General features: G+C 19.1%; 7 protein-coding genes across 7 annotated transcripts; 4 read left to right on the forward strand and 3 right to left on the reverse strand.

Annotated features, from left to right (window-relative positions):
• Nucleotides 1-1,889: 1,889 nt before the first annotated feature.
• SRAE_X000148600 (Hypothetical protein) lies at nt 1,890-2,393 on the forward strand (the record flags this gene model as incomplete). Its single annotated transcript, XM_024649518.1, has 2 exons — nt 1,890-1,951; nt 1,997-2,393. 2 exons carry the CDS (start codon nt 1,890-1,892, stop codon nt 2,391-2,393), a joined length of 459 nt encoding a protein of 152 aa, XP_024498952.1.
• Nucleotides 2,394-3,325: 932 nt separating this feature from the next.
• On the forward strand, nt 3,326-5,238 carry SRAE_X000148700 (MAM domain and Concanavalin A-like lectin/glucanases superfamily domain-containing protein; the record flags this gene model as incomplete). Its single annotated transcript, XM_024649529.1, has 4 exons — nt 3,326-3,383; nt 3,429-3,880; nt 3,926-4,004; nt 4,100-5,238. The coding sequence occupies 4 exons, from the start codon at nt 3,326-3,328 to the stop codon at nt 5,236-5,238; spliced, it is 1,728 nt and encodes a 575-aa protein (XP_024498953.1).
• Nucleotides 5,239-5,387: 149 nt separating this feature from the next.
• SRAE_X000148800 (Concanavalin A-like lectin/glucanases superfamily domain-containing protein) lies at nt 5,388-6,020 on the forward strand (the record flags this gene model as incomplete). Its single annotated transcript, XM_024649540.1, has 3 exons — nt 5,388-5,468; nt 5,517-5,607; nt 5,647-6,020. The coding sequence occupies 3 exons, from the start codon at nt 5,388-5,390 to the stop codon at nt 6,018-6,020; spliced, it is 546 nt and encodes a 181-aa protein (XP_024498954.1).
• A 1,165-nt stretch (nt 6,021-7,185) lies between these two features.
• SRAE_X000148900 (Transcriptional activator cubitus interruptus) lies at nt 7,186-10,431 on the forward strand (the record flags this gene model as incomplete). The annotated part of the gene is made up of 3 exons (XM_024649551.1): nt 7,186-8,407; nt 8,453-8,943; nt 8,989-10,431. 3 exons carry the CDS (start codon nt 7,186-7,188, stop codon nt 10,429-10,431), a joined length of 3,156 nt encoding a protein of 1,051 aa, XP_024498955.1.
• A 507-nt stretch (nt 10,432-10,938) lies between these two features.
• Nucleotides 10,939-15,082, reverse strand: SRAE_X000149000 (Proto-oncogene tyrosine-protein kinase receptor Ret; the record flags this gene model as incomplete). The annotated part of the gene is made up of 4 exons (XM_024649562.1): nt 10,939-11,367; nt 11,420-12,160; nt 13,401-14,961; nt 15,015-15,082. 4 exons carry the CDS (start codon nt 15,080-15,082, stop codon nt 10,939-10,941), a joined length of 2,799 nt encoding a protein of 932 aa, XP_024498956.1.
• A 4,005-nt stretch (nt 15,083-19,087) lies between these two features.
• SRAE_X000149100 (Estradiol 17-beta-dehydrogenase 12) lies at nt 19,088-20,239 on the reverse strand (the record flags this gene model as incomplete). Its single annotated transcript, XM_024649573.1, has 4 exons — nt 19,088-19,348; nt 19,397-19,501; nt 19,549-19,997; nt 20,062-20,239. The coding sequence occupies 4 exons, from the start codon at nt 20,237-20,239 to the stop codon at nt 19,088-19,090; spliced, it is 993 nt and encodes a 330-aa protein (XP_024498957.1).
• An 835-nt stretch (nt 20,240-21,074) lies between these two features.
• SRAE_X000149200 (Alpha-1,6-mannosyl-glycoprotein 2-beta-N-acetylglucosaminyltransferase) lies at nt 21,075-22,307 on the reverse strand (the record flags this gene model as incomplete). Its single annotated transcript, XM_024649586.1, has 3 exons — nt 21,075-21,509; nt 21,557-21,956; nt 22,009-22,307. The coding sequence occupies 3 exons, from the start codon at nt 22,305-22,307 to the stop codon at nt 21,075-21,077; spliced, it is 1,134 nt and encodes a 377-aa protein (XP_024498958.1).
• Nucleotides 22,308-27,862: the final 5,555 nt, after the last annotated feature.

The raw sequence follows: 27,862 nt of genomic DNA on the forward strand, positions 1-27,862 counted from the left end.
TGTTATGAATTATTTTCATGTAATATTACTTAGTAAAATTAAAAAAAAAAATACTATTTTTACTATTAAAACATTTCTTTAAAAAAAAAAAACTAAATTAAATTTTTTTTTGATTTAAATAGCTTCATTTTGATTATTTTTTTCTCATTAGTCATGTAATTTTTCTTACTAAAAATGAATAAATTAAACAATATTTACAGTAACCTAATTATAAAGCAGATACATTATGATATTCTTCGATATTGTTATTTCAAAAGTTAATTAAATAATATTGTTTATCCTTAGAATAATTTTTTTTTCTTTAAATACATAACTCTTTAAAAATATTTTTATAACATTACTAAAACATGTTTTAGGTTTTAAAAAATTAAATTCAAATATAAGTTGACAATTTTTTTTGATATTTAAATAAAAATTTATATTTTGACATCCATATAATACATTTAATATTCAAGTTAAAATTTTTTAAATTTATTCTTTATATTAGTACTTTCTATACCGAATTAGTAATTACATGACTATTTGATTTTTATGTCATGTTTTAGACTCTATCTTATCAAAACATATCTTATTTTTATTTATCAGTAAATCAAATTTTTACAGGCACCTTATAAATTATTTAAAAAAAATAATTAATTTAAAATTGTTAATTTAAAAACATATTGTCAATTTATTAATAATTCTGGTAAAAATATTTTATTTTATTAATTTACTTAAATCTAAGAACTAATACATTTAAATTGTTTTTTTTAAGATATAATCATTAATAATTTAATGTTTTCTTCTATTATATAATAATTTTCTATATAATTATTTTTTAAATAATAACAACTAAAAATCTTTTAAAATTTTTTAAAATATAATGTTTAAAACTAATTCCATATTAAACAAAAAAAAATTGTTATAAGCAGGTTATAAAAATTTTAATAATTTAAATAAAACCTTTATTTATTTAAACTACAATTTTTATTACTTAAATTTTTTTTATTAAGTAATTTTAATTCTATTGAGGTTAACAAGTAATATGTCTAATTGTAAATTTATATAACAACAAACATAGAATTTTTTAATTAATTTAAAGATTCACTAAATCTATCTTTCTAAAGTATAATAGAATATATATTCTTATAATCTTTTTCTACAAAAAGCGTGGGTCATGATATAACAAATATAACAAATGTTAAATGTAATTGTAGCTTTAATTTTATAATGACGTGATAAGATTAATAAAATAGAATTTTAACTTTTACATTTAATTTATCACAAATATTAAACTATATTACCATTGTTAAAATTAGTTTGTGATCTTTTATATTTTATTTCCTTGTGTACAATGCCATATTTGAAAAATTTAATCACCCCTAATATATTTTTATTTGAAAATAACAATTTAAAGATATAATCATTTTCATATATCCCAAAAATTAAATCAACATAATAAAAACATTTTTTTTTATTTAAGTACAATTGGCTAATTTACTATATATATATATTTTTTGACTTTATATACCATAAAAAATCTTTTACAATTTTTTTTTTTCTAAAATTTCTAATTTTAGTATTACTTTAAAACTTAATTTATAATATTAAATAACATATATTATCAAAAATGTTATTTTATATTTAATTTTTATCTATTTATAACATGATATTAATATTTAATTTTTTAATTTTGTACTTAGATAAAATGTTTATATAAATTTTATAACTTTTTTTAATATGCTTAACGAAACATTTTTAAATAAATAAATAGTGATATTAAAACAATCATTGAAGCATAAATATATTAATATGCTGTCATCCAGAATGTTTGCTTTATCTTGTAGAAACTAATAAAAAAATCTTTTATATTTTAAAACTAATATTTTACAGTCTGTATTTTAGATATTATGCAGAATTCTACTTTTCTTTGTCTTATTTTCATATTTGTACTTATTACAAAAGCACAAAGGTAAAACTTAAATTTTTAAAAAATTTTTAAAATTTTATTTTAAAGCTTTCGTTTTGACAAGGTATTATCATTGTCTCCTATGACAATTGAAGAAAATCGCAATAATATCATTCAAGATCAAATAAATACACCATTGTCAAAAAGACTTAACAAGTATAAATTTTCAAATTCCTATATTTATGGTATTGATAATAATCAAGTAAAACAACCATATCTTCGTTTATCTGAACCGTCAGATAACATTGATTCATCAAGTACTGCTTTAACATCTGATAAAATTTATGTACCTACATTTTATAATAATAAAAATAATGGATATATGAAAAAGTCATTGAAGAAATTTCATAGTAGTCAATCTAGAAACTGTTTTTTCTCTCCAATCAACTGTATGATCCAACATGATGTTAACAAATTCCGTAAAATGATCGATCTCTCACCGTAAAAATTTTTTAAAATTATTGTACGCAAAATGTACTACTAATTACAGCTTTTATTGTGTCAATATTCAACAATTAAAAGTTATAACCGACTTAAGAAAAAAAAACAGTATTAAAGAAACATCTCTTTTGAGAATTTCATTTTACATCGTTCATTTGGAAACGGAATTTATATATAAGATTACTCAAAAATAATTATGATTAGATTTAAAATTGCATATAATATTTTTATAGTACTTATTTTTTAACAAATACGTTTTTTTGTATTAAAACAATCCGTTTTACCAAAATATGTTTTTAACTCATTTATTATCGAAAATACTTTTAAATTAATTAGATATTTTAATTAGTTTTACATAAAAAAATAGACATAAACTAAAATTATTAAGTAAAATTTAGAAGAAAAAAAAAAATGTTTTTTAAGAAAAGAGACAATTTTTAATAAATACACATTTGGAGCATGAAAAATATTTTTAAATATATAAAAAAAAATTAGATTCATTATTTGTGACGTTAAATGTAAAGTTAATTAATTACTTGCCTCAAGTGGTTTAAGTAATAATATTAACGTAAAAAAAAATAAATATTATTTCAATATTTTTTTTAGACGTTTGCACATCTTAAATAATAAAAAAATAAATAATATCTCTTTTTTTTTAATTTAATAATATAAATATAAAAGTAATTGTAATAATTATATCAATTAATTTTTAATTTCAAAAAAAGGTTATGACATAAGAAATATCTATGAATGTAATAGTGTCAAATATATACAATTGAATAATTTTCTTTAAATAGTTAGACGAAAAATAAAGGTAGGTCAAAGATAAATTTAAATTATTATATTTGTTACAAGAATGACCTAATCCTACTAAATAAAATATAAACTTTTAATACATATTTGTTAAAATCTTATATAAAACTGTGTATTAATAAAATGAAAGATGTTACACTAATTATATTTTTATTAACTTTATTAATTATTAATTATAATGGTATGTTTTTGCTAATTTTAAACATCACTTTAATTTAAATTACAGTTTATTTAATAAATTGTCTTGTACAACATTCTTTTGATTTAAATTGTGATTTTGATGAAGATAATCTTTGTTTGTGGTATAACTCAAATATAACATGGGACCATACTTCTGATTGGTCAATTTCAAAATCAACAATTAATATTACTTCAATTAATAAAGAAATTGCACCAATGTCTTTAAATAATGGGTTTATCTATACCAATGGTACAAATAATGGATTAAATACGGCATTACTAGTAAGTGATGTTATATCGTGTCAACTAGGAGGTGCTGAAATTAATTATTGGTATTATAAAACGCAAATAAATTCAAGATTAGAAATATGTACTCGACAACCTCCAGGATCTCTTAATTTTCTACATCAAAAATGTTATGATGGTATTCAGGCTGTTCAAGCAAGTCAATGGGTATATCAAAAAATTGAATTACCACCATTATCTCAACCATTTGAAGTAAGTTGGATTGTATTATATGTATATATATATTTTTTTTTTAAGATCTTAATTCGTGGTTACTTTATTCAACCAGATGATATTATTGCAATTGATAAAATAACATACGAAGCTGCTTTATGTGGTAAGTTTAAAAAAAAATATATTATAAAAAAATTTAAAAAAAAAAACCCAGCTATTATATTGAATAGTTAAGAATTGCACTTATTTATCCTTTAGATTCAACTCATGGACTAATATCTGTTATTACAATTGATAAATGGAATGAAATTAAACATGAAGTTAAAAATGGTGAAGATAACATAAAACCTATGCTTGTTATAGCTGATTCAATAAACCAAAAAGATGATTCAATTGTAGAAAATGAAGATTATGTAATTTCTAATAATAATACATTAAATATTTCAAATATTACTGACAATAATAATTTAAATAATATTACAAAAACGAATGTAGATAATAATTCAAATATTTTTAATATAATACATGAAGTTTCTCCATTGTTAACTATGTTATTAAAATCATTACAACAACCAAATAATTTAAATGCAAATCAATTATTATCATTACCAAATACTTCACCAATGTTTAATTCAAATATTCCAATAAAGGCTAAAGCTTCAAAAACATTACAAATAGATGAACTAATTACAACTGAAGATGATAAAACAATAACTAATGAAGAAAATATTTTAAATTTTCCAATGAAATATGAAGTACCGATTAAAAAAAATATATATGTCGCAAAAGTTAATCAAAATAATTTTAAAAAAAAGTCCAACAAAGAATTACCTATAAAATCTATATATCCATCAAATTTTTATCCACATCAAAAAAATATTAAAACAACAACCCCATCATTAGTTATAGAAAGTACATCATTAACAGAGAATAATGAGAAAAATTTAAATTATAATACAGAGGAGTATCATTTATCAAATAATCAATTTAAAAAAAAAACAATAATACGACCAAAAAAAGTATATGAAGATAGTATAAAAAAAGAAAATGACAAAATATCAATAAGTAATGATAATTTAAAAATAGAAATACCTAAAATAAATGATAATAATAGTGATTTTAAAGAAAATGATAGTAGTATTTTAAAAAATGATAACAAACTAAAATATCTTTTTAATAAATTATCAGAACATTCAGTTAATATTGATGACATATCAGGACAATTAACACCCGAGATGATAAATGAATTACAAATGTTATCAAATTTTGATGACCTTGAAAGTTTAACAGAAGGAATGGATCTAACATTATTAACAAAACCAGGAGGCTTTAATATATTAAGACAACAATTTTTAGAAAGACTTTTACAAAAAAAGCTGGATAAAGATTTATCATAATAATATTATTATTAAATATAAATAAAATTTTAATTTTATAATTTGTAGAGTCAATTATACAAGGATCAAATAAAAATGATGCAGGTTTTATATTAGATGATGAGTATAAATTATTTGGAACAAAAACATACACTAAAAATAAGGAAAAAATGAAATTTGATTATGATTATGACACTTTTTTTTCTGAAAATTTTTCTTGTTCTCCAATAAATTGTAATTTTAATAATGACGTGAGTTTATATACATATATAATATATATAAAAAATTTTTATAATTAGAATTTTTGTGAATGGGTATCATTAGATGATGATAGTGATATTATATTGACATTTTCAATGTATCAAATGAATATTAAGGAATGGTCTTTAGGTATAAATTCACTTGGAAATTCTGTTACTGGAATTTTAGATAATCAACAGAAAAGAAAAAATTATATTTATGCTGGTAATACAAATAATCCAAATGATATTTTTATTCTTTCTACACAAAAAGAAGTATTTTTTAATCAACCTTCGAGAATTTTATTTGATTTTTATCATGCTGGAATACATGGAGAATTAAAAGTTTGTTTAAATACAATAAATGAATGTCCATTTTCTTTTTCATCAAGTAATTTAACTATGAATGCTAGAAAATGGCAAAAAGGTGAAATTATTATTCCAAATATATCAAAACATCGTATATTTATATACGCTAGTGGTTTAATAAACAATTACTTTATTGGATTTGATAATATAAGATTGGTACAATTAAATACATTTAAAAAAGCAGATTGTTCATAAATAAATATTTAGTATTTATAATTTAATTTAATTTAAAAAAAATTTATTTAAAATTTATATTTTTTCAATATACACACAAAATACGAATTCATTGAATTAAGTTTTCTTTGAAATTCCAGAAAAGCAAACTAAAATAACACTTTTTAGAATGATAAATTATTATTTAAACAATATTTATATATATAAATTATTATGTAACTATAATAAAAATATTTTAAAATGAAATATTAATGTTTTACTCAAAATTAAAATCATTGTGACAAAAACTTATATACCTAAAGTTATCAAGAATATATATTAGAAACAAAAATAATATTTTAATCTTATACTGTTCAGTTTTAGAAAAGACAATTTTTTTTCAAATTATTTTATATGAAATATAAAATTCAAAAAGCAATTGGATTATTTTATTCATTTTAAATTATATGTATAAATTTCCATTTTATTTATTTGATAGCTCATCTTTTTCTAATAAGACTTTATTAAATGCCTTCCAGCTATAGTTTTTATTTAATAAGTATAGTATATGCTATATTAAGAAATGGATACTATCATTTTTTGTCAAAAAAAAACCAAATATTTATAGTTTTTAAAAAAAAATAGTTTTTTTTAGTAAAATTTCTTTTATAAAATAACAAATAAAAAAATTAATCAATGAGTAATTAATTTAAAAAAAAAATTTCATTTCTTATAAAATATTTTATCTATTATATAACTTTTCATATCGAAACAAATAATATCTATTAAAATTTTATTTATGTGTAAAACAGATGTATTATTTGTTTTGTCTGCAATTTAATTTTACTATTATTTAATTCATTGAATATAATGTTGTCTCTTAAATGGAAAATTTTAAATAAATTTTATTATCTCAATATATATAATATTAAAAATAATATTAAATGACACACTGTTAGTTGTCTTATAGTGTGACCTAGTAGTTTGATGCTGCGTATTTCGCTCTTAAACTATTGAATTACACGTTCTAGCATTTTTTTTTTCTTTTTAAATCATTCACTTAAAGAAAATCTTCAATCAACTTTTATACATTTTACTCCAAATGCATTTAACGTTTTCTTTATTTTTATACCAAAATTTATTCATACAAGAATATTCATTAATTTACTTTTTTTAGGAAGTATTTAAAAACGGGATTAAAGATACAATGAGCTACTATCCAAGATATGAAGTGGTGGATCATTTTGAAGATTCACTTGATGCATTTTATAGGAATAATAAAATAATACCACTTCAAACAGTTTCTACTAATTATAATGAAGATGAAGTTCAACGCAACATCCAACATAATATTAATGAACTTCATCACTATCAAGGAAGTAGAAATTTTCATGAAAATCATCAATTAAATGCTCAACCAATCCTTTATAATAATACTCAACAAACTGTCCAGCAAAACAATTCGCAAATGTTTCAAGTTAACAACAATTCTTATCTTCAAGGTACAAACAATCATATTGTACAACATGATAATAATAATTATTATTATGAAAACAATCAACATAATTTTCAAAATAAAACTTATCATAATTTTCAACATATTGTTCAAAATTCAACTTTACAAGATATTCCTTATCTTTCTCAAAGAAATAATGTACCTATATACAATGTTAACAATATATCAAGAGATCATGTTCAGTATAATGGTAATTTTTCAACATCACAAAATCAATTTAATCAGTCAATGGTTGAAAGTGATGTTCAAAATGAATTATTATATCGCCATAATAGAGAAGTTAATGGTGGAGAAAATATTAGAAACTTATATAACAATAATTTTGATAGAAGATTTTCAACACCAGTAAATGATATAAATCAATATAATTATGTTAACAATGAATTTCCATCTACAGAAATTAATCAATATAATAATATGTATCGAAAAGTTTCTACAACAGAATATGCTCCAACTGATTTTAGTCATATTAATGAACAATCCATTCCAAGTGAAGATATTCAAAATGAATTAGAAAATGGTCAAATATCATATGAAGAAGAAGAAGAAGTTGAAGATGAATATAATGATGAAATGGAAGAGGAATTTAATGATACAAATGATGAGATGGAGGAAGAATTTAATAATATAACTGAACAATTATCACCTTTAAACAATGTTAAAAATGGATTTAATAATGTAAATGGTATAGAAGAATCTATTATTCGATATGAAACAGTTGAAAAAAATGTTAATAGTTATGATAATGAAAGTTTTAAAGTACCCTATGAATATGATGTACCTTACTATAATGATACTTCTGTTACTGGAAATTATTTATCAATTTCAAAGAATAACAATTTTCAAAATGATGATATCATAGATGAATGTCGCAATGGTATTTTTGAATCCAGTTGTGTATATACTTTACCAGGTTTGTTATTATAATTTATTTAAAAAATTATATACATTTTTTTAGAAAAAAATAAAGTATCGCAACATATTTCGCAACATTCTAAAAAGCAATCTATTTTTGATGGTACTATTGATGTAATAAATGATTCTACAAATAGAAAACATTTATTCTCAGTAGAAAGTAATGTTAATAAGCAATGTGCTATTGTTAATGATTTTGAATCAGAAGATGAAATATTTTATGATGATACAAAAATGAATGCAAATGGAAATGGGCACAATAATTTTAAAAATGGAAACATGAAATCTCGAAAACGTCAGCAAATGATTATCGCAAATAATGACTCAGATAAAGATTCAAGCAGTTCTGAATGCGAGCAAACAAATAAAAAATTTAAAATAGATATTAAAATTTCTCATCGTTTAAAATCAAATCTCGATAGTGTATCTCTTAAGAATATTATTACATCAAATGGTTCTGAATACACGGACTATTTTTGTCGTTGGTATAATTGTGATTTTATAACTGATGATGTTGAAATTCTTTTTAAACATGTATGTTCTACTCACACGGCTAATGACGATTATATTTATTGTCAGTGGGGATCATGTTTTCTAGATGATTCAAAAAATTCATCTTCACATATTTCAACACGTGTTTCAATGGAAAATTATTTTGATCATATGTATTCACATACACATATGAAACAATTTTTTTGTGATAAAGAAAAATGCAAATCTAGTGGTTTTTATACTAAAAGTGAATTAGAAAAGCATATTAGAGAATGTTATCATGCCAAAAACATACATATATGTCGGGATTCACTTTGTTTAATTACTTTTACTACTGGAAAAGCAAGACTTGCTCATGAAAATAAAATTCATGTCAAAACTGAACCTATAATATATCATTGTCCGGTTTATAATTGTAACAAAGCTTTTCCAGATAATTCTTCATTACACAGACATATACGGCTTTCTCATGGTAACAAGGCATTTGAACTCATTCATCATCTTAAGCATAAAAGTAGTAACGAAAAACAAACCAACAAAGTTTTGGGATTATTAACAGATAGAGTAACTTCTCATTTAAACGAAGAAATGTTTAAACATCAATTATCAAATGAAAATGAAAATGGATGTAAAAATTTACTAAAATTTTATGATTGTTTAGATGTATGTGTTCACAAAGAATATAGTTCAATGAAGAATATTCTTCTAAAACTTATATCAGATATAAAATTTAACAAACTTAAAGCACCAGTCAATGCATTTGTTAAGAAATATATTAATAATCTCAAATTAAAAGGCAGAATAATAATAGTTGAAGAAACATTTGTTAGTCAATTATCTCGTATAATATTTAAGAATTTGAAAATATCAGACTATCCTATAATACCATCATCTGTTCATGAAGAAAGTCAGGAACGTGAAGCTGAAATAAAAATAACAAGAAAATATCTTTTTAAAAAACTTGAAAATGATGAAAAGATTGAGGAAACAAAAAATTATTCTTTAAAAAGAACAGATGATTTAGATGATACATTCATAAAAATGCCTGATCAATTAACTGAAGAAGATAAATGTGTGGAAGAAAAAATTTTTATTGAACAAGAAATTGTTGGATTTGGGCAACCAATAAACAATATTAACTTTGATGAGCATAGATTAATTACTATTTCTACTTGTAATAATCTAATTAGTAGACGAAGCCATGAAAAAGCAAGAAATGGAATAAATAGTCCAACATTAAAGAATCATGAAACAAGTGAATTTTGTCCAGGATACCTTATAAGAGTACTGAATGACTATAAAAGATATTTAAATTCTAGTAAGGGTAAAAATTTTCTGGCATATAAGAATAAACTTCCATTACATACAAAAACTCCAGAGGAGTATAATGATGATACAAAAAAGAAAAAAACGGCTGAAAAGACGAGAGGAAAAAATAATAACACTATTAGAGAGCCTATTAGAAGGGACAATAAAGAACGAACTACCATAATAATGGATGATACTGATACAGAAGAAATAAATGATTAGAAAATTCATTAAATTGATTTGCATTTTTTACCTTTTTTTTTTTATTTTCTTTCTTTTTTTAAAATTGTCTTTCTTTTACTATTCTTTTTTAATAAAAACTTGGATGAAATTTTTTTTTTAATTTTCAACTTAATTAACTAAAAATTATCTTATTAATACAAAAAGTACTTGTTATATATTTAATTACTCATTTAATAAAGTACAATCAAATACTTAATGATTCAAATGATAAAGTATTTTATTATCTAATCTTTAAGTAAAACATTGTTTAAAAGAAGATAAAAAAAAAACAAATTTCTTAAATAAAATTTATTTTCTATATAAATTTCACTACTATTTACATTTAATTTTTCATTTTTTTTTTACTTTTATTATTAAATAATTTTTTTAAATATATTTTTTTAAAATTAAATAAAGTAAGAGTGTTGCATAGAAATTCATATATTATTTGCAACATATTGGCAAAATATAACTTATAATTAGTTATAAGAAAAATAATATTATATGTTAAAATCTTGCTGTTATTTGTTCTAATCTTGTATTAATTGGTGGGAAATAAAACATTTCTCCAGGATTTGTTGTTGTTAAATTTATGTGATTATCAGCATCAGATTGTAGAATTTCTAATTTTCTTACAATAGCGTCAGTTGTTTCTGGTCTAAGAACAAGATCATACTGTACACATGTATGAAATATTGATAACAATTCAACAGAACAGTGTGCTGGCATTGTTAACATAGCTTTTTGTAAGAAAATTGCTTCAATAAATTCTTCATTTGTTGCATACATTTCAAATGGTGTACCACCTAAAGATGCTGTTTCCCATAAAAGTATACCTAATGACCATATCATTGATTGAGCTATTTTTGAATTTGTATCTTTATAAATTTTTGGTATTAATATTTCAGGTGACTGCCATCTTTCTGGTCCAGGTTTCTAAAAAAAAAGAAAGTTATTAATAATTAAATAAATTAAAATTTTTGCATACTGGTTCATATTGATTACAATGTAATTGTCTTTGTTCGGCAAAACCAAAACCTGCTATTTTAACTGTTCTATTGGGTAAAACAATAACATTACATGCAGCTAACATTGAATGTAATATTTTTGATTTAATTAAATGACCTGTTCCTCTAGCACAATCAATCATTATTCTACATAATTCAATTGGTGTCAATTCAGCAGCATATCGTGTATTTGAAATTTTTTGTTTTCTGCTTTCTCTAAGAGTTGTTAACAAATCAGGATAGTTAAAATTTTCAAAAATTAATAATAAATTTTCAAATTGTTCATCAACTGCTATCAAACTAACAATATTTGGATGTGTTTTTGCTCTAACAGAAACAGCTAGAGCATTTAAAAAGCTATCTAATTCATGATTATGAAATTTATCAAATTTATGTGATGAACAAGTAATAACTTCTTTTATTTTTCCAGCATCCTCTAAATCTTGTAATACAGCTTGTCTTAAAACCACACCAAAATTTCCATCACCAATAATTTCATCGAGACGTAATCTTTTATAATCTAATGTTGGAGATGAACTAATTAATTCTTTATATTGTTTTTGATATAATTGTTTTAATCGTAAAGTGTTATTTTTTGATACAATATCACTAGTTGATAATTTGGAATTTTCAACTTTTATAGAATTATCATAACAATCTGTTTTTTCTAATTTAGATGAAGATTCAATCAAAGGCTTACATATTTGTTCATTATTACTATTCTAAAGAAAATAAAAATTAAATAATATATTATATAAATTATTTGTTTATGATTTATAAATTTTCTTTATTTACCTGATGATATCATTTGCCATACGAGAAGATTTAACAAAAAATAAAAAAAAAGTTTTACTTAAATTTTTTTTATTTTATTTATCAAAAAAAAAAATAAAAAATAAAAATAATTCTATCAATTACAATAAAAGATTTATAATTATAAAATAAATCATTCTATTTAAAATAAAAAAAAATTTAGAATAAAATACATTAATTACTTATACATAATAATATATGTGTATTTTGATTGAAAATTTATTGAAGCAAGAAGTATTGGCAAAAATCATTAATTAACTAAATTGTTAAATAATAAAACACCATTTAGTTTATGATAAAGATAGGGAAATAATGAAAAATACACAAGCTAATCTTTTGTTACAAAATATTTTAAAAAAAAAGTAAATGATATTAGTTTATTTTACTTATATCATTGCGACGATATTTATATATTTTATATTACTATCTAATGATACAATAATTAATAATATAAAAATATAATATTAATTTTTATTTTGCTTTTTTTGGCAAAATAAAAAAAGAAAATATAAATTGTATATATTGATTATTAATATAAAAATATATATTAACAATTTCAATCTTCTCGTATGTAAATGTTTCATCTACAATTTTATTTTATTTTTAAATTTTTACAACTTAAAATAAAGGTGAAATTTTGCTGATTAATAGTAACAACAAGCGCTTTTTTATATTAATAAATATAATTGTATATTTGTGGAAAGATGTTAAAGTATAAAAAATGAATATTAATTTTAAAAAAAAGAAAGGGAATTAAGAGAAAAAAATATTATGGTAATATTTAAAAAAAAGAGAAGTATCATACAATACTTTGAAGGAAAAATAATTGCTGATGAAACATAAAAAAAAAAGATTGAAGTTTAATCAGGTATTGTTAGTGGTAACTGGTAATTTGATGTATTAATATCAAATGTAGTTTCTTCTAGTTGAATAATATTTGGTGTTTGTGGTATAATCGCATACTTTTTTTTTTATTGCTATGTCTACATATACGATGATGCCGAAACCGGTGTTTACATTTGGATTAGTGTTAGAAAGTGAATGGTAATGATATTGTGACAATGATAAAAAATAATTTATATCATTGACACATGAGTTATGATTTATCTATTGTCTCAATTTTTCTTTTTCAGCTCTATTGTTCCTTACCAGCATTTCTTGTGTATTATTTCTTGAAAATTCTGAATTATTAACTTTATCATAATCGCCATTTCTATTTTTACAACATAATAATTTACTCCTACATAAACATGTGCAGCAAAGCATTATCAAACATAACACAACACACCCAGCAAAAACAATTCTTGAAAGTTCTAATTCTTCGGTAAAACTTAAGTAGCTTATTACATTATTTATTAGATTTGTTACTACTGAAGTATTGTTACTTGTTGTGTTATTATCATTTTCAACTATTGACTCATCATCAATTGTTTTATTTTCTTTAATATTTATTTTATTTTCATCCTCAAATGATGGTTGTATAGTTGAGTTGTCTTCACTTGATTTATCATCATTGTATTCATCTAAAGACTGAATTTCTGGTAAACTAGTACCATCAAATGATTTGTTATCATTATTTCCATCATCATTACCATCATTATCATCATTTACTAGTTTATTTTCATCAGATGTATTATCATTAGATGTATCTTCTTCAGATGTTTCAGTTTCTTTAGATTCTTCTTGGATTTCTTTACTATTATCTTCCTCTTTAATATTATCTTCTTTAGAAACAATTTTTGTTTTCATAATATTTTCATCTTCTTTAACAATTGGTGAAACAGTTGTAGTAGTAGTATTATATTTATTAAGTAAAGTATTTTCTGATTCATTTTCTTTTTCGTCTTCATCATCTTCATTACTTTCTACTCTACCTTCAGTACCATATATTTCTGGTTGTAAATCAAAATTAAAAATATTAGATGATAGTACTGTATTTACATTTTTAAAAATATTTGATGTATTAGTATTAGATATAAGTTGTCTACCCCTTTTTACAGTTACAGTCATCCAAAGTTTTACATTATGTGCACCTGCAAATACTTCTCTGTCAAATTCTACCTCAGGTGGTAATTCATTTGATAAATCATCATAAGTTGGTTCAACACCTTCTGAAAATAAATCAATTGGATTGTAATCAGTATTATCAGCAATATCTTCACTTTTCATATTAATATCTACAGTACCAGTACAAGAATGTTTTGGTTCACCATTTAAATTAGTTGTTATTTCTCTTTCACATTGTTCAGGAGATTGAATTGGATATTCATATATTAATGTAAGATTAGTTAATTGAAAATCTTTCCAATATGGTTCTGTCCAAAATGGTGATATAGTAACAATAATTGATTTTTCTGTATTTACAGCTAAAGGTTGTGGTGGATTTTTGATTGATGAATAATAACAAATATTATATATTCCTTTAAATGCACCATTATATCCTGGAGGACCTTGTGGTTGAATACGACATTCTTCTGGAACTGAATTAAAACATGAACATATTTTTTCATCATCATTTCTTCCACCTCTTGTAACAGTAAAAACTTTTTTTTTCATACAAACACTAAAACCAGAATTATAACATTGGTCACAAGATATGCATGTTTCAGTTGTGCCATCATCATGTACTAACTGATGTTTACTGTCAATAAAAATTTTTTTCATACATTGTAAATCTTGACAATGTTCTTTAGTATCATCCAATAAATTACTATTAAAAAAAATATATTAATATTAACAAAAATTTATATAAAAAAAATTTACCTTAAAACTGTATTTACAATGGATTGGCAAAATATTATTGAAATTAGGAAATTAAAGGTTATTACCATAACTATAACTTAAATAAATTAATAATAAATATAATATAAAAAAAAATATATAAAAATATTCAAAAATAAAAGAAATGTAGTAAAAATTTTAATATATGAAATCTAATCTAAGAAGCTTCTTCAAACAGAATAGTAAAAAAAAAAAAGGTTTTTCATGAGAAATTGGTTAAAGAATGTAAATATTATTTCAATTATAAAAATATGTTTTACTATTACAATGAATTGAATGTATTAGATAACAAAGAGGTTATCCTAAAATGGTTTAAAAGAAAAAAGAAATATATATATATATATACAAGGTATCAAATGATATTATTTTAATTTCTTAAAATACTATGAAATATTATACTATATATTTAACAAGAATACTATAGACAATTGTCTACTATTTACTTTTTAAAATAAGATTTAATTAATTAGTAAAGAAAAAAAAAACTATTTACAATATATTTATGGAAAATATCTTTTTTTTTTATTTAAAAAAATATGAATATCTTCCAATTTATTTTGAATATAAAATGTCAATGAAATATAAATATATATTATATAGTGAAAAGTAAATTTATAGTTAACATTTTGAAAGCTATAAAAACATTTCTCTTTTATTCTTGTAGTTCATTATTATTTTTTTTATTTAATTATATTATAAAAGATGATAAGCTTCTAGTAGGAGTACCATATAAAAAGTTAGTGATCAGGGGTTTATTTCTCTATCTAGATTAACCAAGTAGGGAAGATAAATGTTTGTCATATGCAAACAAAAATAGAACGGCTGGCTTGGAAACAAATTAGAAGCTTTTGAAAGAATACAATAAAGTCACAGAAGACAATTGAACTGATAAAAAGGATGCAAATCAAATAATGAGTACGGATATAATTACCAAACAAACTTTGTAGGTAAATTAGGTTACTTTATTTTAAGATATATCTATGATGAGATATATATAAGCTTATTTCTAAACTACAATAAGTTATTTTATTATAAATAACTATATCATACCTTTTCTTTTAATAAATAAATATATAACAGTTCATTGGTAATTTCATTAAATAATATAAATTTTAAATTAAATATGGGAGAAAGTAAAATAGAAGGGGGGGTTAAGATTTTGTAATTAAAAGTCAAATAATTAAGTTTAATTATTTGTTCATTTTATTTCAAATAAGCTTAAAAATTTATTTAAACAAGAATAAAATAATGAGTAAATAAAAAAAAATGAAAGCAGATGATAATATATTTGTGAGAATAGTAAGAAAAAAAATCTAAGTTTTTACAGTATTTTTAGTAAAAATTAAATTTATTTCACTTAAATATAATATACAAAACATATTATTATTTATTTAAATTAAGTAATTAATAAAATAATTATCTATAAAAGTATAAAAATAATAAATTTTTTTTTTTAATTTTCAAATAATATTTAGTAGTAATAAAATATAAGAAAAAAGAAAAAATACTAGTTAATATAAATTAAAAGAATGTACTTATCTTTAAGAACATCACATGAAAGCAACTTAATATACGGTATATTTATAACTAGTTTAAAAAGAAAAGTAATTATAGTATATCATCAATATTAATTTTTAGTAAATATAACATAGAATTTAGCATATGAGATTACATATAAAATGAAAAAATAAAATAATATATTTTATATGATATAGTATAAAAATTTAAAATATTATGATAAAGATAGTAAAGTGATTTTAAATTGTATAAAATAAATCAAATTAACGTAAACGAAAATTCTTTCTATACTATCATTAGATTAAAGATATGATAGAAGAATTGTGAAGATGAAGGAAAAATAATAAGTGGCAATGCATCTTTTATTTGCTAACTTTGTTAATATACAGTAATATAAAATATTAGTGTACCATGTCAACAGGATAAGCTACCTTCAACTTTTATAATTTCCGACTAAAGCAACTGTCTGAATTTATCTTATACCTCACATATCTATTAACCTTACTTCGTAATATCATCATTTGTTTTGTAGAAGCAGATTACAATATATTATATATATATATATATATATACAAACCTTTTCTCCGGTCTATGTAAACAATTTCATTAACTAGGAAGATCAATTGAAATAGAAATACTATAAAGTACAGATAAATAAATGCAGTTCCCGTAAAATTAAGTCGTTCACAAATACCCTAATAATATGATTTAATGAATTTTTCAAGAACATTTACTAATTTTATTTTCAAATACTTTTACAAAAATTTGAATCTTCAAGAAGGTGATTGTAATACATCAAATATAAAAATTAAACATAATTTTATTATAATATAACAAAAAAAAAATTATTACATAATAAAAAAGAAATGTAAATAAATCTACAAATTTTTATACTACTAATTTTAAATAAAAAAAAGTAATAATAATATTTTTTAAGAATTTTATTTATAAAAAAAAAATTGTTAATACAATAAAGTTAACTATTTGTTATATTAGTGAATGAATTGCTAAAATATTACTAAGTATTATAATGTTTAAAGCACACCAAATATGTAACAATTTATTGAAAATATTTTTTTAACTATTACTTTTTGATATTGATAATGATATAATAGCTTTTTTTTTATAATAAATTTAATAGTCAAATTCTCATATAACTCAGGTGTATAAATATCACACATATTATTTATTAGATAAGCAAAATATAATAAAATTTTTTTAATGTAATATTACAAATGATTATAATTTCTTTGATCTTTTCCTATACATTTTGTTTCTTATATAATTATCCATTTATTAAATTATGATACAAAAATAAATTTTACTTATTTTTTTTATTTTCAAAAAATCGGTACCTTTTTATGTATTATTTTACTCATTAATTAATAATAATATAAACAATTGTACTTTCCTTTGTACTATTATATTTGTATTTAGTGGTAATTTTAAACATTTTCCAATCATTTTAAATATTAAAATGACAAATAGATAAATCATATTTACAGTTTTTATTTATAGAATATAAAATTATTTTATTAAATACTATCAATTAATTGTTTTTGTTTACTCATAAATTATTTTTTTTTACCATTATTCTCAATAATAAACAATACAATTTTAAGATTTTTTATACAAAAAAAATCTACAAATTATGTAAGTTAGTGTGATAAATAATAAATTATAATACACGATCTCTAAATATTATGAGAAGAAAAGTAAAAATAGATTCATCAATTTATTGTAAATATAAATGACTTTATTTATATATTAAAATAGTGGTACTTGAATATAAGCATTTATATGAAAAAAATACATATTTAATAGATAAATATTTATTTGCAAGCATTACAATATTTTCATATTCTATTTTGTTTAATTTTCTTTATAATAATAAAAATATATTATTTTACTTTTTATTTAACTAAAAGTGTAAAAAGTACAATTTTTTTTTAAAATTTAAATAAGTAACAAACTATTAACACATATATAATCTTTATCTTTTTATATCATCATAAATTAATATCTCAACAATAACTACACATTATTTTCAAATGATCAAAAATTGTAATTTTTTTATAATTTACTTTTATCTATTACATATAATAGTCAAAATGATGTGTATTTTTTTTTTATAAAATATAATATTCTATAATATAAACAACAACAAAAAAAAGATATATTATTTTAAATATCTTATGTATAATAAAATTTATTGACATTTTTGTAAAAATATATGTTTGGCATATATTAAATATCAAGATCATTAAAGAAGAATAATTAAGTACTTTATATATAATACATTGTTTTCATGAATTTTTAAATAACAAATATTCTACAATCTTTATTATAATTAATTAATTAAATAAACTAGGTTTTTTTTTAACTATTTTCTATTCAAAATCATTGATATTTTTAACACAAAAAAAATAAAATTAGTCAACATTCATAAAAGAACTATTAACTTGATATTATTTTTACATGTAAAAATGATTTTATTTTTATAAAATATAAATAAAGTATATTTTTTTTAGTAAATATTATACTTTTTCAGCAAAGTTTGGTGATTCAGGTTGATTTTTTTCAAGTAAAATATTTTTTCCATGCATTTTTATCATTCTTTTTTTATGAATCCAATATATTGGTAAAATTAAATGTTTTAAAATAGACCATGGGAGTAATTGATAAAGAAGCATCTGAATTTCATGATTTAAACATCCAGCAGTTTTTTTTATAATACCAACAGTAGATACTGCTTGTTTAACAAATGCTTCTGGTGTTACAACAAACAGGCTACCTTTCTAAAAAGTTTTTTTTATTATTATTATAATTTTTTATTTGTTATTTACCTTATAAAAAGTCATATTAGTAGCAACTAAAGCTGGAATAAGTATTTGAACATTTATTGTTTTATACTCCCGATTAATACATTCACAAATAAATGATAAAAATGACTAAAATTAAAAAATAGTATTATAAAATGTTTGTAATGATATATTACCTTTGAAGCTGAATAAGATGCAAGTAAAGGTATTGGTTTAACACCTTGTGAAGATGATAATACAACAAATTGTCCACCACCATTTTTTTCCATTATTGGAAGACAACATCCCATAAATTCAGCTGCACTATAACAATTAACTTTTATTATTTGTTCATCAGCCTCTGGATTATCACCAAATCTTTCAAGATATTTTCTTCCAACACCAACAGAATTAAGAACAAATCCAATATTTATATTATTTAAAAATTGACGTAATTTATTAAAATCACCATTATAAAAATCAAAAATATATGTTTGAATTTTACAATTGTATTTTTTTTCCAATTCATTTTTTATATCATTAACTTTTTTAGGATTTCTACCAATTATAACAAATTTTTTTAATCCTCTACGTGCTAATTCAAAAATATATGCTTTACCAATTCCATCGGTACCACCAGAAACAACTATAATATAAGATAAACATTAATTATATTATTATTATTATTAATATTATATAAATATATATACCTATCCAACGTTCTTCATATATTTTAAAACTTGGTAAATAAAAAATAGGTAATATTACATATATAAAAATTATTTGTATAAATTTAAAAATTGTTTTTGTTATTCTATATGTAATATATGATAAAATAATCCATAGAATAATAATAAAAAAATACTCATATATTAAAAAAATAGGCATCTAAAAAAAATTTTATTTATAGTTTTAATAAAAATATATATAATATTTTTTTTGTATTTAAATATGTATTTTATATTAATAAAAACAGATTTTTAAAAATATGATAGTTTGAAAATAATTATATATTTTTTTTTATATAGAAGAAATAACTTAATTAAAGTAATAATACAAGGTCATATTTATTTATTAATATTATTAGGAAACACTAAAATATAAACTACATATTTGAATTGTTTTTCTTATGTTAAAATTGAGTATTTAATATGTTAAAAATGTATTAGTAAAAAGTTGTTATGTAATCTCTAAATAAGTGTTTCATTAATTTCCAAACATATTTTTTCTACAAGTTTGACGTAGTTTTTATTATTATTTAATTTAGTTGGTATATTCCAGTAATCATTTAATTGTTAACCTAATTAGAAGAAAATTATTGAAACTAAAACTATATATATTATTTCTTAATTTTTTTTTCTTTAAATTTTAAAGATAAAAGTATTATATTTTATTTTTTAAAATTTGTAACCAGTAATTTTTAAACAATTTTTGGAAACAATTATAAATAAAAACTATGTAAAATAATAAAATGATCAAAACAAAACATGCCAAAGGCACTTAAAATTGAAATGTTTTTAATTAAATTGTTAATTTTTTTTTGACATAATAACAATAAAAAGAAGATATGAAAAAATCTTTATCTTTTTTTTTAACTAAATAGTTAATTTTATTCTAATAAATAAATTTATAAAATTTAAAAAAAAATATCAGATATAATTATAATACCGGTATAATATTTATTAAAACAATAAAAAATGTTTGTTTGCTTTTTTTTACATTATTATGGCAAAGTTTGAAGAAAGTTAAGATCCATAAATGGAAAAAAACCATTATTATTTTGATATTTTTGATATTTATCAGAAAAAAAACTATTTTTTTCATTTTTTGGTAAAATATATGAATTATGTAAACATAAATAATGATCACGAACATCATTCCAACCTCCATTAGGTTTAGGTGGTTTTGGTGATTTTTTTATTTTATTATTAACAAATAATTTATCTGGAAATAGGTTATTTTTTGATAATTCTAATAAATTTGTTGCTTTTAACAAAGATTTTTGTGAATGACAATCATGTTTGTGTATTCCACAATCACCAATGTGTAAAATTCTAGGTGATGTAATTGACAATGCCTTCATTTTATTATTCATACAATCAAGACTAATTTTTAAAAGTGTCCAATCCCAATTATAATCATCATATGTACAAAATAACTAAATTAATTATATAATATTATAAAAAAAAAAATTTTTTTTTTTACCTCTGAACATTTATTTATATTATTCCATAAATTGGTATCAATAACCATTCCCATATTATGCATACTACTATACCATTGCATTACACTAATTTTATTAATATTGTCAATATATTTATTTTCATCAAATTTATATGATCCCAAAACAATAATATTACATTCTAAACATAATTTTTTTTTTTCAATGGTAATTAAATTTAAAACATGTAACATATCTGGCATTACATAATGATCCTCTTCTACTAAAATTATTTTACCACTAATTCTAAAACGCTTAAATACTTTTTCAAATACAAAATTTAATTTCCACCACCAATGATGCTTTATTTGACTTAAATTAGGATCTCTATAATGACCATATGTATCATATTGCTTTTTTGAAGAACAGTTTAATTTTTCACTTCTTAAAATAAAAAAATTTTTAATATATATAAATCAATAAAAAAAAAACTTACTCATCTTTTGATATGGAAGGAGGACAATCATCATTTGATAATCCAGGAAATATATTTGGGAATAATTGTAAATTATATGGAAAATATATTTGTAAAACTCTTCCAAATGTTATATTTTTTATTGGTTTGTCAATTTCTGGTTTATAAACATCATGACTAAAAATAATTAAACAATTTTCAATATTGTGTAAATTTTCAAGAGAATTTATTAATATTTGTAAATAATCTAAACGATTATGAACTTGAACAAGAATAATATATTTTATATCTTTTTTTCTAAATTTTTCATAATTTAACATTTCATAATTATCATTAATATAATTAAAAATATTAATAACATTATTTGGTGGTAGGCCAATACTTGACAAATGTATTTTTTGAAAAATATTAGAAGTTGAATTGATTATATTACTAATATTTTGGTGCTCAATTCCATTAGTTTTTCGATCATAATTTTTTCCATTTGAATTTGATAAAAGATTAATAAAAACAAAAATTAGTGTCAAAAGACATATTGTTACGAAAAAACGGTATGTTATACGAAATCGGCTCATACCATCATCTGTAATTAATAACTTATCTAAAAAAAATTTTTATATATTTAATGTAACAAATAGATATAATTTAAAAAAATTGATATTAAAAATATTAATATTCCTATAGTGAAACTTTTACATTAAATTGAAAAAGTATATTCTTTCATAGAAATTATATAATAGTCTAATCTGATTAAAAATTAAAAATTGAAAAAAATTCTTTTATAATAAATCAAAAATAATTTTAAATATGCATGTATAATAGTTATTTTATTATTTACAAAAAAAAAGATCTTAAATATATAAATTACTTTTTAAATATTTATAATTAAAAGAAGAAAAATAAAGATTAGTTTAAGTTATACATTTAATATTATAAAAATAAAAAATATTCATTGTATATCATAAATTATATTGATATAAGATTATAATTAAAGAAAAATAATAAATTTATATTTTTTACACTATATCTATTTTGAAAGATAAAGAAGCCTGTTTTAAAAAAAAATACTGACATATTGCAATATTATAAAATAAAATTTTTTAATTTGTATTAAAAATTTTTATTATAAATTATTTTATTCTTAAAAATATACTAATACTAAAATTGTTTATATCTAAAATATAACAATATGTAAATGTTATATAAAAATTTTTAACAAATATTATATAATAAATAAATTTTTAATTATTCAATACTAAAAACAATATATTATAATTAATTAATGTTTTGATAAAATAAATTTTAATTAAAAAATATTTTTATTAAAAAAAATTTTTAAAAATATGTTATAAAAGAAAATGACAATAGCATAATACTAAAAATGTAATTGTTAACTATTATTATATAGTGATAAATTTTTATTATAATAATTTTATTTCAAACATTTAATATTTTTTTAATATTATAGACAAAAATTATTATCATTTACATTATATTTACTAATTTTTAATATCTTTTTATTTTTGAAATAAATAAACATAGTAAATTAATTATAAAGAAATATTTATAACATATAAATAAATAGAATAAAATATGTTACTACAATTTAGCTTGACAGTATTAGAAAATTTCATGATTTGTTTTTATTTCATTGTTAAATTTATGTATAACGATTTACAATAAATTTAAAGAAAAATATCATTTAAGAATAATAAATGTTTATTATTATTAAAAATAATATTTTTCAAAACCATCTTATGTAAATATATAAATATTTAAAAATATAAATTTATAAAACCGTTTACATAATGTGTAATATTCTTAAATTACTTATTAAAATTTTTTATCATTATAAAATATTGATGCTTTCAATAGTGAATTTATCCTAACCTTCACATATGAATATAGATCTAAAGAACGCGACATTCATGAAAAATTTAAAGGTTAAATAGTTACTTATTCATAATAGAAAATAATAAAGAAATAAAATTTTTTGTATTATTTTTATTATAATGATTTAATGTTATATTAAATATGTTATTATCCATATTTTGAAAGGATAAAAAAAGGTACAATAATTTTAAAATATAAAAAAAAATAACTATTAAAAAAAATAAATTGATGGATTATTAATTTGATCATCTTTTGCATGCTTTTATTTATGTTTTCAAATTCAGGTTTATCCTTATAATTTAGTAAAAAAAAATAATATAAAAAGACAATGTATTTATACATATAAATTTTATTTAGTTTTTTTTTTTATATAAAGATTTGGTAAGTAGTAATAAGTTATTCTAAATTGTCTTAACACGAAAAATAATATATTCTACTAAATATTAAGAATATTTAATAATAATGTGCAATACAATATTTATTGATATAAAATATATCATAATTTTTATATATTAGAAAAAAATTTGATTTAACTAACAAAATATTTATAATATGTAGAAAACATATTTGTTAATGTTGATTTTGTCTACATTAGTAATATACCCACCAAATAATTAAATGTAATATTAAAATTAAAATTAATCTTTGATATTTCTATTTAACAATATAATATCTTACAATAATTATAAATAGTAACTAAATACAATCTATAGTTATTCATAAAATTATACTATTTATAAATTTTTGGTTTATAAAATGGATATGTACAATGATCTAAACTTATGAATTAGTTTATATTAATGTTTATCACTTTTATATTTAATAATTTAATTAAAAAGCTATTATCTACTTAAGTTCTAAATAAATATTTCTAAACATTTCTTTTAAAAAATTTGTAGTTTAAATTTTTTTTAAGATATGTAATTTAAAAATAGTATAAAATGAAATAGTATTGTATAATAATAAAGTTATCGATAGACAATAATATGAAAATATTATATATATAGAAAATATTAAATAATTATATTGATTATACATAAAAAAAATAATAATAATTTTTTTTATATTAAATTGATGGATTAATTTGACTTATTACAATAAATAAATATTTAATTAGTAAAACAAAAAAAAAGGATTAAAATAATATATATGTTATTTGTCAGATAAATAAAAATATTTATTGCAACAGTAGTGTGACAAATTTTTTTTTTAAAAGGATTTGTTTGAAATGTTCTTAAAAGTTGGACTTTATCTATAAGACTAATATTGAATTTCTAAATATATTTAAAAGATTACATGAAAATGAATGGTAAGCGGTAAATTTGATATTCATATAAAGTTTAGAAGTATTGTTTAATAATGCTAATAATATTTTATATTTATATATTTTTATCTGTTCAATATGATTTTAAATTGTTGTATGTTAATATTTAAAAAGTTTGCAACAAATGTTATAGTGGCATATGTATGTAAAAATAAAATTAAGTATGAATTGTTTTGTATTTCTTTTCTCATTTTTATTACATTTTAAAATAAGTAGAAAAATTGTATTTCAAATTAACAATTAAAGAGAAAATTGTATATAACTTTAATTTACATAATATTACTTTTTAAAAAGAGATAAATTTCATCTAAATAGTATTATTTTTCAAAGTACATAAATATATATTAATTTTTAGTGTTCCTTAAACTATTATTATTTAATATATTCAAATAAATAATGTAAATTTAATGATTAGAATACTAGAATAAACAATAAATTAGCTATTTTAGTTTTAAAATTTTTCTAAAATAAATATAAAACTATTGAATTGGCAAAACATAGTAGTTTTATTTTTAAAATATGTTATTATATTTATTTTAGATATAAATATATTAAAATATAAAATTAAAAGTATTTTTGTTTGATAATTATACTTTAAAAATATGTGATCTTCTGGTATATAATTATATATATATAATAATAATAGAAACAAATTTTATAATTATTTATAAATTTTAGTAAAACAATATCATATAAAAAAAATTTTAAAAACAATATTTTATTAAAAATAATATATATTTGAATAGTTATAATAATCTGTTTTAATTTTTGAACTTTTTTAAATATTTTTACTAAATTAGTGAATATATTTTATTATATTTAGTTTTACAATCACAACATTATTATTCTTCTTATAATGCTTTAATAATAATTATATTTTAAAAAGTACAATGTAAAAGTAGACAGAAAAGTACTCTAATTTACTAAGCAGATTAACACTTTATTGCTTATTCTATATCAAAATATTTTTAACCTACTACAAAACTTTTAATTAACAAACCTTTAACAATAATAATATTTTTTATGATGATAGAATGAGTAAAATATATTGAAAAAAAAATTTGAAGGACAAAAAACAATAACATTAAAAAATATAATATTTAAATATGATATAATGATTTCCCTAAGTTAAGCTTTTTCGATATATACATATTTTTTTTATATAAAATATACTATTTTTAATTAAAAATAAATCAATTATTTTTTTTCTTTTGTTAAAATTATAGTAAATAACCATTTATATTAATCATTGTGTACTTTTTAACTAACAATTAAAACTTTATACATTTGATCTTTATAAAATATCAAAGAAAAAAGTAAAATAAAATAAATAAATTATTGAAAAATTCTTTTAAGTTAAATTGTTTTGTATATTTTTTTTAAAAAATATCAATCAATTAGAAGTGTAATGCTAAATACTAATTAATTTAATTTTAAATTGTATATAATAGTAAAAAAATCAAATAGTAATATTAAATTAAAATGTGATATTACAACAAAAAAAACTATAAAAACAATTTTTAATTAATAATAAAAAAGGCTCTTTATTTTAATATCTTTAAAATATATTTAATTTAAGTACATAAATGTTCCAATAATTAACAAAAAAAAATTTAGTTTTGTTTAAAATTCTGGCATATTTTATTAATAATTGTCTTTTATTAAATTTATAAACTATTATTTTTTATAGAATGTAAAATAAATTGTAAAAAAATCATGATATTTTTATGTACATTTTAATCAATTTATGTCAAATAACATTTTAAATTTAACATTTATTAAGATTTAAATATTATCACAATATTTAATACTTATTATATTTAAAATACTATTTTAAAAAACACTTTAAATAATTCTTATTAAATGTAAGTAGTTATTCATTTTAATAAATTTACATATTACAATTATATTATCTTAAAAGCAATATAACATTCTTGACTGTCATTAAGATTAAAATAATAATTAATATCACATTATTCTTTCTTTCATTTAAAAAAGAAAATTTTAACTCATCAATAAATTTAATACCAAACATTAATATTATTAAAATTTTTTCTTACATAAAGAAAGATATTTAATAAAAAAAATAGCAAAACTATGATAAATTTAATTTCATACATTCAATAATTTAAATGATCATTTTTACTTATTTGTATATTGATATTGAAACTAAGATACTTCATAAAAATCAAACATTCAAAAATTACAATGTCAATTATTATATTACTTTTATATATTTAAAATTATATAATTTTAGCTTTTCAAAGAATATTTTTAATTACAAATAGAATATTTTAAATGTTAAAATGATATTAAGATTTTTTTTTACATTCTTTTATAATATGCTTCTTATTTAATGTTTTAAAAAATTTTTCAAAAAAGGAATAGAATTAATATTGATTTAAAGACATACAAAATATTAAAATAAATAATTTTTATATAATTTTTTAAATTAAATAACAATAAAAATATTTTACTTCAATATTAGAAGTAAAATGTTTTTAAATAAAGTACAGTAAACAAAAAAAAAGTGTAAAAATGTTGTTTAAATATTTTTATTTTTTATAATTACAAATAAATTTTGTCAATGTTAACTTTTACAGTATCTGTTTTATTAAAAAAAATAAAAAATATTTAAAAATATGAATGTTATTTAAA

Source organism: Strongyloides ratti, scaffold srae_chrx_scaffold0000002 (assembly GCF_001040885.1).
Source record: "Strongyloides ratti genome assembly S_ratti_ED321, scaffold srae_chrx_scaffold0000002".
Classification (NCBI taxonomy): Eukaryota; Metazoa; Nematoda; class Chromadorea; order Rhabditida; family Strongyloididae; genus Strongyloides; species Strongyloides ratti.